The following is a 10,893-nucleotide window of genomic DNA, read 5'->3' as shown; positions in this document are numbered from 1 at the left end:
TGATGACGGACGCAAGACACGCCTACAGGCCTCTGTCCAACCTGCCCATCTGGATGTCTGATGTCTCAGACTTGGCACCGCTGCGCTCCCCGCTACCCGGCCCCCCTGTTCCTCCAGCTGCTCAGGGAGAACCTTGGCGCCATCCTGGGCCCGGCCATCCCTCCACCCCACGTCCCTCCATCAGCCTTTCTGTGAGTTCCACTTTCAAAGTGTGTCCAGATCGGATTCCAGCCACACGAAGCTCGAAAATGCACATCACGCGGTGTCAGACTCGGGGTGTACTTGTCTTCTCAGGGCAGGGGCTGGGGGGAGGGCAGCTTCTGGAGGCAGGGCCCACGGAGTGTTCACTTTGGGAGAAGCCACCTTCTGAACTAAAGTTATACTTCAAGCAAAAATTGACTTAAAAACAAGAAACACCCACAGCCAGAATTTTCCATTTCTTATCTCCTCAGTGGCTCCCTACTGGTGCTGATGGCCACTGTCAGAGCTCACCTGGGTCACAGCAATGATTAAACTCTGATGGTTCCCCGGCTCTGTCCTTGACCCCAAACTACCCTCGGACGACTTCCTTATTGAAAACAGTGACCCTCTGTGCTCTCCAATGGCCCTTTACACATTAGCCCCAAATCATCTGCCCCCACCTCGGACCTGACGTCCAGCACCACCGTGCCCCCGCCGCACTGGCCTTCTGGGGCCCCTCAAACACCCCACACATGGTCCTGCCTCAGGATCTTTGCACTGGCTGACTCCCCTCTCCCTGGACGCCACGTGGCTCATGGCTTCAGTTCCTTCAGGCCTTAACTCAGAGTGCCTTCCCTGTGGCCAATTTAACATCTCCCCTCAACAGTCCTGTCTTTGCTTACTGTCCTGTCTTCCTTCCTGTTGGGTTTGTCTCCGAGACTATCTGTAGCTAATACACTCCTGTGTTACTTATCCACCTCCCCTACTAGAATATAAACACCATGAGGGCAGGGACTTTTGGCTATTTTGTAAAATCAGCATCTTGCATGGCACAAACCAGGCATTTACTAAATTTTTGCTATACAAATACAAGAATCCAAAAGGATAATTATGAGCCTCAGGGATTACACAGGCAGGATCAGTGTCATAGGGGCTGGTAGCAGGAGGGGGCAGCAGAGAGTTGTCCACTGTGGCTGGCCATATACCCAGGCCTTGGCTGGTGGTGGAGCCAGGCATTTGGGGGTCCCGGGCTCTAAAAGTTCCCTAAAGTAAAATAAGAAAGACCCGGGTTTAGATCTCAGCCACACTGTACATGCTGTATGACCTGGAACACGTTCCTTAACTTCTCTGAGCCTGTTTCTTCCTGTAAGACTGGTTCTTGGGAGAGCCTTCATGTATTAAAATGTGAGTGGGCTTTGCAAAGTGGTCAGTGCTTGGCTGCTAACTAAAAGGTCGGCAGTTCACACCCACCAGCCACTCTGCAGAAGAAAGATGTGGCAGTCTGCTTCTATTAATATTACAGCCTTAGAAACTCTATGGGGCAGTTCTAGTCTGTCCTCTAAGGTCTCCATGAGTCAGAATTGATTTAACGCATGGGTTTGTAATCAGTAAACTATCATAAGCGTGATGTGGGTGTTAGGTGTCTGCAGTGTGAGGGGCTGTCCAAATGTCCCCAACTGGGGACAGGCAGTTACATAACAATGATACATACTGAGGAGGAAGTGGGATAAAGTTTTTACAAACAGGGAAATGCTTATGTTTTAAGGTTAAGTGTGTGTGTATGTATTTATAGAAAGAATGACAGTGACATGTAAAATTAATAAGCCTGGAGAAAAAAACCTGGAAGAAACACACATCCTCGTGAAAATTAACTGCCATCTGGGCAGTGAGGTTTGTTTTCCAAATTTCCACAGTGGGCTTGTATTTGCATTTCCCTTCCGGTTTTTACGACCCACTGAATGGGCCGACTAATGGGCACATAACAACATAACAACAACAACAACAGAATGTTCCATGGCTGTTCTTATACCAGCAACTTGGGCAAAGGGTCTTTTCTCTTTTCTTAGGCACCACCATTTCTCCCCAACATGGCACCAACAGCCACTTGAAAACCTTTTGCCTTCTGGTTTTCTCAGCCTTGGGCCCCTCTCAGTTTTTGGGGACATTCATGTTGACCCTGGTGCTGCTGAAAGCTGAGGATGGTATCAGGCTCACCCAGGGCCCTTTCTCACAGCATAACAGTCTTGCTGTGCCCACCGTGCACCTGCCGACTGGGTACCCAAAGGCACCCTGTGACCCTTGGCATCTGTTCCCAAGAGCCGCATGCCCAGGGCTCTGAGGGCTGGGCTCCCCGGTGCTGTTACCAGCCCCCACCTCCCTGGTCCCTGAGCTAACCTGAGCCTCTCTGGGCCTGCCCCATTCTCCCTAATGTAACTCAGTGCCAGGTAGGTGGGCGACGTGGGGAGCAGGCGGGCTATGTGTCAGGGTACCTCCCACGGCACCTGCCTCTCCTTGTTCATACCAGCTCAGCCCCAGGTCAAACCTGGGCTGCCTTGGCCCTGTGAAAGTGGTGCCAGAGCTCACACTAGTGCAAGTGGGAGAGCCCCTCCAACGTACCAGGCATCGCAGCTCCCAGCATCCTCACCTCCAGGAGTCCTGCGACGCCCCTGGCCCTTCGTGCCATTTCTCCTCTTTCTGGAGACAGTGGCCCGAGGTTAAAATCTCATCTAACCCTCCTCAGGGCTCCCGTCCAAGCTGCCTCCCTCTCCAGCTGGGGCCACCCGCCCACTGCTCTCTGGTCCCAGAGAGTATGCGTCGACATGTTGGAGCAGGAGGGCCTCAAGACATCTGTGGGGACACTGAAGGCCCCAGAGTGGATGTGACGTATGAAACGGAGGGCCTTTTGGGGTCATCTCTGTCGACCCAGAATAAAACTGGTTCAGGAACTGCTACAGCCTCACTCCCACCCAGGCCAACCCTCAGTTCTAGGTCTCGCTTTGAGGGCCTTGCATTCAAAGACTGATTTATCTTCAAAGCCGAATTCCCTTCTTCACCATTCATCTCCTCGATGGTTCTGTCAGAAGGGGCTCTGTGAGAGCCTTCAAACAATGACCCGGTCCTCAGATGAGGGGCAGAACTGTTCCACTCAACTCGATGAACAAGCAGCATCAGGGGAAAGTCTCTGTTAAGCCGTTTTGACTGTGGGTTAACTTACACCTTACTGTTCATGTTTTCAAGCTTCCTCTTTGTTAATTCTATGAGCACACGGGCAGCTGTGGCTCAGAGACACATTTCTTATTAACTAAACCAAACCAGTTGCCACTGAGTCAGTTTGACTCATGGCAGCCTCAGGCATCTCAGAGCAGAACTCAAGTCCAATCGCTGTGACCTTCGGAGGAAGATTACCAGGGCTTTCTTCCAAGGGACCCCTAAGTGGATGTGAACCGTGACCTTGACCTTTCGGTTAGCAGCCAAGCACTGAACTACCTGCACCCCCAGGGGCTCCTCCTATTAAACAGTAAACAGTAAGTGCATTGCCACCTTCCCCCCGACCCTCCACCTGTATTCTAGTTCTTATCCCTACAATGTATAAGAAAACAAAAACAGGAAAATGACCCAGAAAATCTCAGGGCTATTCTCAATAGTATGTCCCCTCCAGTCACTGGCAGGAGGGAACACCCCTTCCCAAGCCTCACCCTCTGAGCACCTCCCATCTGGCCACCACCTGCAGCCAGTCTCTAACCTGTGACTGTTTCATGGATTCGGTTTTCCCCATGTGTGGGCCTCGTATAAGGTCCCAGGCCTGCAGGGCCTCACAGGCAACAGGGGTGACTCTCCAGCCAGCTGGGTGGGAGACTCTCCACGGACGTCTTGTGGGTTAATGTGGACACAACATCCCAGACTTGATGGGCCCCTTGGCACTACAAACTCTTCTGGGATGAGGACACAAATCCAGAGAGAGGGGAAATGTGGTATTTCGGTATGTGTGTCAAGTTGGCCGGGCCTGGCTGAGTGGCTGGGCAGCTGGATGGAGTATTCCCCACGATGAGACTGGTAATCAACTCCATGGTGGAATCTACTGTGCGCAGCTGAGTAGCTGCCTTTGGGTATGTGGTCTGCTTCCCGTATATAAGAAACAGCTTTGGGAATGGTCTCTAAACTATGGCACGCTTGGACCCTGCATGTAGCCGTGTCGTTGTTCAGCAGCCTGCCATGCTCTGCCAACTTTGGGACGTACAATGGACTTAAATTAATGGTCTGCCTGGTAACATCGGGACTGTGCCATTTTATTTGTCAATCTTGGCCTTAGCCTCAGCAGCCAGCAGCTGTCTGAGTGAAGAAATGCCTCTAGCTTCAGTGGGCCGGCAACTGGAGGCAGAGCTGAAGCCCAATGCTGAGGGGCTTTCACCCAGTCCCTAGAGCCTGGCACTTTGAACCTGCACTTAAAGCCTCCAAATTGTACGAATAAACTCCTGTTGTTCAAGCCATCCCATTTGTGGTATATTTCTTGTCAGAGCAGCAGTAGGTAACCAGAACAGGAGATCAGAAGCTGACTCAAATTAGTATCTGCCACTGTTCGATGTGAGTTTTTTGATAGCAATTAAGGAGCTCTGGTGGCATAGTGATAAGGTATTCAGCTGCTAACCGAAAGGTCAGCAGTTCAAACCCACCAGCCGCTCCGTATAAAGATGGCTCAATCTACTTCCGCAAAGATCTACAGCCTTGGAAATCCAATGGAGGTTGCTATGAGTCAGAATTGACTCGCTGGTAGCCAGTTTTTGGTAGTAACTACGTTCAATTTTGTAAGACCAAACAACAAAGTTTACATTTCTTGTACTTCTGAATTTTCAGACTAAGGTTCACCCTGTATTTTTTAGAACCACTAGAAATAAGAAGTCTTTTAAAGTTTCTGCCATGCACAGAACAGAGACCTGCCTCATTGGCGTGACACGCCACACGGCCAGCCTGGCCCTCCTGGCTGTGTCGGCCTCATGCTGGATGCTGCTCTGGCCCCAAGGAACAGCTGCCTGTTCCCTCCTCTACGCCTTATGTTTGGGCCCAGCTCAGTGTCACCTCCTCCATGAAGCCCTCCTGAGCACCAGTAAAAACAATAACAACTTGACACCCCTACTGGTGGAGCTGTCCCCTTGCAGCTGGCCCAGGGCAAGGCCTTTATAAACATCTGGAATCTGCAGTCAAGGAGACGACCCTCTCCACCAGAGCTCACCTGCAACTGCCTGCCCTGTTTCATGTCGGTCACTCAGTGAAGCAGGTATTCTAGCTCCATCTTGTGTTGTTGTTGTTAGGTGTTGCTGAGTCATCTGCAACTCACAGTGACCCTTGTACAGCTGAACGAATCACCGCCTGGTCCTGTGCCAGCTCCACGATTCCTGCTGTACCCGAGCCCATCATTGCAGCCACCGTGTCAATCCATCTTGTTGAGGGCCTTCCCCTTTTTTGTTGACCCTCCACTTTACCAAGCATGATATCCTTCTCCAGGGAGTGATCCCTTCTGACAACATGACCAAAGTAGGTGAGATGAAGTCAGGCCATTCTCGCTTCCAAGGAGCATTCTGGCTGCACTTCCTCCAAGACAGATCTGTTAGTTCTTTTAGCACTCCACGGTACTTCGAGCATTCTTCACCAGCACCACAATTTAAAAGCATTGACTCTTCTTTGGTCTTCCTTGTTATCCAGCTCTCACAGGCATATGAGAGGATTGAGAATACCATGGCTTGTGTCAAGTGCACCTTAGGAGACATCTTTGCTCTTCAGCACTTGAAAGAGGTCTTTTGCAGCAGATTTTCCCAGTGCTATACGTCTTCTGATGTCTTGACTGCTACTTCCATTGGTGTTGATTATAGAACCAAGTAATATGAACTCTTTGACAACTTCAATCTTTTCTCCATTTATTGTGATGCTGCTTACTGGTCCAGTTGTGAGGATTTCTGTTTTCTTTATATTGAGGTATAATCCACACTGCAGACTGTAGTCTTCAATCTTCATCAGTAAGTGCTTCAAGTCACCCTCACTTTCATCAAGCAAAGTTGTGTCATATGTGCATATCGCAGGTTGTTAATGAGTCTTCCTCCAATCCCGATGCCACGTTCTTCTTCATATAGTCCAGCTTCTCAGATTATTTGCTCAGCATATAGATCGAATAAGTATGGTGAAAGGATACAACTCCAATGCATGCCCTTCTTGATTTTAAACCATGCAGTGTCCCCTTGTTTTGTTCGAACAACAACCTCTTGGTCTATGTACAGGTTCCTCATGAGTACAGTTTTGGAATTCCCATTCTTCTCAATGTCATCCATAATTTGTTATGATCCACACAATCAAATGCTTTTGCATAGTCAATAAAACACAGGTAAACATCTTTCTGGTATTCTTTGCTTTGATCCAAGATCCATTTGACATCAGCAATGATGTCAGATCCATCTTACAGGTGTGGAAATGAGGCTCAGAGAGGGGAAGTAACCAGCTCAGGTCACACAGCTGGTAAGAGAAATGCAGAGTGTGGAGCCCGGCTGCTCTGTCCACGTGCAGCCTCAGATCCACCCCCCCAAGGAGGCTGAGTGCCACCTCTCCACCTGCCCTGGCACATCCTCCGTCACAGCTCACCTTCTCTGACAACGCCTCTGTCACTCCTATGCGAGCTCACTCCAGTCCTGGCTGCAGTGAGGGTCTGGTGGAAGATGTAGGAACAGCCCTTTCTGGGGCACTAAATGACCTCTGGTAACTCTAAGAGGCACTATGGGCATAGATGCCTTCTCAGACTGTAGTCACAAGTGACATCAGCAAGTGTGGAGTGGTTTCAGTAAGTGCCTGCCAGTCTGCCTGTCCCGGGTCCTCTGGCTGACATCAGGCCCGTGGGTACCAATGTTTGGAAAGGTGTTGGCAGTGCCACCCCTGACAGCCAGGCCAAGGCTACCTTCCTAGATCCTCTTCCAGGCAGTGGCCATGTCCTGCCGACCATGGGACAGGAAGTCCTTCCCAAGGGCTCTCTGCACACAGGAGGGACCCCAGGGAAGGCCGAAAGGTGAGCAAGCAGCCACACAGAGACCAGGGCAGGTGGCTCCCATAAAGACACCGAGGTCCCAGAGCTGCTCCCAGCAGCATGAGCCACCCAACTCCCTAGTGGAGGGCAAGCGCCTTGGTTGGTGGAAGGGGTCACGCCAGAAAGGGTCCAGGCTCGTGGTTGCCTGTGGGCTGCTGGCTGAACCTCTGCCCCAGAGTCTCTCAAAGCCCGACACTCCACTAGTCCCTGGTTCCTGAGATGTAGATAGTGCCAGGATCACTGCCATTCACCACCCTGCTGCTCACAGGAATGGGACCGGCACAGCCCTGTACAGATGTCAACTTTGGCAAAAACCCAAGTCAAAGGCAGGTCAGTGGCAGGAACCCAACTCTGGGCACTCAGACTGATGTCTACTAGCCCAGAGCCAGGCTGGTCTGAAACCTCAGGTGGAGTTCAAGGGGCCCTTGCAGTGGGTGAGGAGAGGCCAGCCCACGGGCTGCCACCCCCACCACTCAAGCCAGGCAAGTCCACAGAGGGGCCAGCCACCCTGCAGGGAGTGAGGCCAAGGAAGGGGTATGGGTTCCTATGGCCAACGTTCTCATCAGAACACAGGCACTCGCTCTCAGCCCTGACCGTGACCTCCAGCCTGTTTCCTGGGGAAGTACCCACTTCCTCTGCACTTGGCCAAGTCTGCAACCCTCCTGGCTCCGCCTCTGCCTGCTCCAGGCCTCTGCAAGAGTGTGGGAGAGGGATTCCTGGAGCTACATGGCGAGTCACTTAGAAGCATGGGCCCTGAAGGACAGGCCGCCTGCCAGCTGTGCACCTCACTTAATCTCTGAGCCTCAGTTTTGACCCCTATAAAATGGGTTCCTCATACGAATGGAAGGTAAATGAGGTATCTGCTTTGTCTGTTCGCTGCTGTCACCTGAGGGCCTGGTGCAGTGCCTGGCCTAGCGGGACCTCTGGAAATATGTGCAAAATGAATCCACGCAGTGTCCAGCACAGGGGCTGGCACCAATGACCTCTTGGCAAGCTCCCATTAATGCCACAACCACTATGTGTTGCTATGGCTACTTCCACCATCAGGCCCCCGGGTGAGGAGCTCTGGTGGCACAGTGGTTAGGCCGCTAACCAAAAGGTCAGCGGTTCAAACCCACCAGCTGCTCTGTGGGAGAAAGATGAGGCAGTCTGCTTCCATAGATTACAGCGCTGGAAACACTATGGGGCAGTTCCACTCTATCTTATAGGGTTGCTGTGAGTCGGAATCAAATTGAGGGCAAGGGGTTTATTCATCAAAAGACTGGCGGTGAGAACCCACCCCATGGTGTGGGAAGAAAGGCCTGGGTACATTTCCATGAAGAATATAGCCAAGAAAACGCCACGGAGGTCAGCTTGACTCTAACATGTGCCAGGGATCAGAATGGACTTGACAGCAATTAACTCATTTGTTTTTTGGGGGACTTACTCCCACCTCCTCCACCTCACTATCATCATCTAATCGGCTTCCATCTCTCATGGCTCTGAAAAAGCATCTTTGGGGTTGTATGAGCCATGACCCTGCTGTTGACCTACCGGGAGCCCCACCCCGCTTCTCTCCGGCTCTCAAGCCCACTGTCTCGAGGCTCCACAGGCACCTTCCATACTCGGGTAACCCTCCTCCACTAGCAGTCCCTCCTGCGCCCACCTCGGGGTCCCTGCGGGTTGACTGGAGCTGCCTGTAACTGAGTTGTGACACCCCTCAGTAATGGCCCGCAGGCAATGCCCGCCCCTCCCTCTGAGGACTCTGCTCCCTCCTCGAGGCACAGTGAGCGCTGGCCGCTCCCGGAGCCCAGAGTCAGGCTGTACTCTGGGCGTCAAGCCCAACAGTGACTCTGACTCCCGGACTGCAGGGCCCGTTCCAGACCCTTCGTGACCACTTCCCCACCCCCTCAGGCCTGGGGCTGGCCAGGCTTCACGCCTGGCAGCCTCTCCTGGCGTGGGGCAGGGATGAGGTACAGGGTTCCCCCAACACCATGCTCTGGGGCTCTGTAGTTCATGGGTGTGCAGCCTCTGCCCACGGGCCTGGCCACCACGAGCACACCCTGGCCTCCAGGCAACCATGTGGTCCCGGAGGACCGGTGAGGGGCCAGGACACAGCCCATAGGAGGAGCTGGAGGGGCCAGGAGGGGCATTTACCATCTAAGCCTGGGTGGGTACCCCTCGCCAAACTCCTGGCCCCCAAACAGATACCTGCCACCAACCTTTCCCGTTCATGCAGGCCGACCAGGCCCCCCCTTCATCGTGAGCAGTGGGGGCATTGCCCTGGCCTGGCCCCTCCCTCCTGAGCCCTGGCCGAATGAAGTGGAAACGTTTCAGGGTACCCCCCTTACCCCCACAGCCCTTCTTCTTCCCCAGGCTCCAGCTTGAGCACTGTCCTCCTAGCTGGGGCAGGTGCCCAGGTGGGGTGGGAGAACAGAAAGGGAAGGACAGCTCCCAGGCCTGGGAACCTGTGTCCCAGAGAAGCAGGGCTCCAGCCTCTGGCCCCCAGTGCCGAGGCCGGCCCTTTACACCACACAGCCCTCCACAGCCAGCATGTCTTACCGGGCTTGGGAATGAGTCCTTGAAAGGGCCTGGAAGAGAAACAAAGAAGGGGTGTCAGAGAGAACCGGGTGTGGGCTGCCGCCTCTGGATGCAAGCTCTCAGCCCTTGCTCCTGCAGTGGGGTCTGGGGGCTTGTCAGAAATGCCTGGGTCCCTCCTGCAACCTACTGAACGAGAACCTCATTTTCACAAGGTCTGTGGTGAGTCCTATGCATGGGACAGTTTAGGAAACCTGGGCCAGGAGTCTGTCCTAGGACAAAGCGCAGGGTGCTAGCTCTGCCTGGCTGGCTCTGGGACACATGTCCCGTCCCCACCCCACCCCCAACTCTGCAATGGGACTAATGCCTCTTTCACAGGCTGCTGGGAACGCAAAGAGCCAGGCGCTGGAGTGGTGGAGGGCCAGGCAGGAGACGTCCCAAAGGCCACCCCTGCCATGGAGGCTATGGGCGGCCACCATGATGAAAGGTTGCTCTCACCTCTGCAGGGCGCCCGACACCCAGGCTGGCCCACAGTCCCTCCACTGTCCCCCTCCCAGGATGGTGCTGTGAGAGCCACCGTGGCCGGCTGGGGGGAACCCGAGAAAGCCCAGTGGCTCACTGGTGCACGTCACCATCGGTGCTGGTCTTGCCCCCTCACCCTTCCCCCAAGTACCTGGTGACCGTGAATTTGATTTTGTCGGCCACCGCAAGGATCCTCTCCAGGTTCTGGGAACCAAAGGTGCAGGGCTTCCGGAACGGGATTCCCGGGGGCAGCCCCTCGATGATTACGGAGCCAGGGTTGCTCTTGATACGCTTGTAGGGGACCTGCACGGGGTACTTGATACCCAAGGCTTCCCCTGTGGACGAGAGGGGAGCAGGCCTACTGTCAATGAGAGGCAGTACAGGGGTGCACCCGGGGCTCTGTGTGATGTGAAGCTGCGTGTGCGGGGGTGGGGGAGTAAAGGGTGGTGCAGGGCACACGCAGGGCTCTGTGTGGTGTGACCACCTATGTGTGGGGTTAGGGGAGGTTCGGGACAGCAGGGGATGCAAGTGTGTGTTCCCAAGTGTGCAGAGGCATGTATACAGTGTGTACAAGATGGCTCTCTGTAGCAGTGTACAAGGGCATTCCGCTGGAAGCTGGGGCTGGGGTGTGCTACTCAGGGTGGTGCTGGGGACGTCCGTGTGCAACAGTGCCAGCCGAGGAGTTACGTGGGCGCTGAGTCACGACTGCTGGGCAGCGTGCAGGGGCTGGTTCCCAGCCTCACACTGGAGAACCTGAAAGCCCGTCTCAAGGATGGGCACCCTGTCGGCACTGTTGGACCCCCATGAGCCCCACGGCTCTCTCCATGGCTCAG

The 10,893-nt window shown here is 53.9% G+C and overlaps 1 protein-coding gene across 1 annotated transcript in view; it reads right to left on the bottom strand.

Moving 5' to 3' along the window:
* Positions 1 to 10,893, bottom strand: part of GTF2IRD1 (GTF2I repeat domain containing 1) — a 110,810-nt gene that overhangs the window by 31,126 nt on the left and 68,791 nt on the right. The window contains exons 20-21 of the mRNA XM_007940498.2: positions 10,212 to 10,395; positions 9,563 to 9,591 (exon numbers count right to left, since the gene is read on the bottom strand). Coding sequence (XP_007938689.1) covers positions 9,563 to 9,591; positions 10,212 to 10,395 — 213 coding nt within the window. The remainder of the gene's footprint in view (positions 1 to 9,562; positions 9,592 to 10,211; positions 10,396 to 10,893) is intronic.

Source organism: Orycteropus afer, unplaced genomic scaffold (assembly GCF_000298275.1).
Source record: "Orycteropus afer afer isolate SDZICR_OR568_19922 unplaced genomic scaffold, OryAfe1.0 scaffold00006, whole genome shotgun sequence".
Taxonomy (NCBI): domain Eukaryota; kingdom Metazoa; phylum Chordata; class Mammalia; order Tubulidentata; family Orycteropodidae; genus Orycteropus; species Orycteropus afer.
The sequence above is the reverse complement of the archived record's forward strand: the minus strand, read 5'-3'. Positions and strand labels throughout refer to the sequence as shown.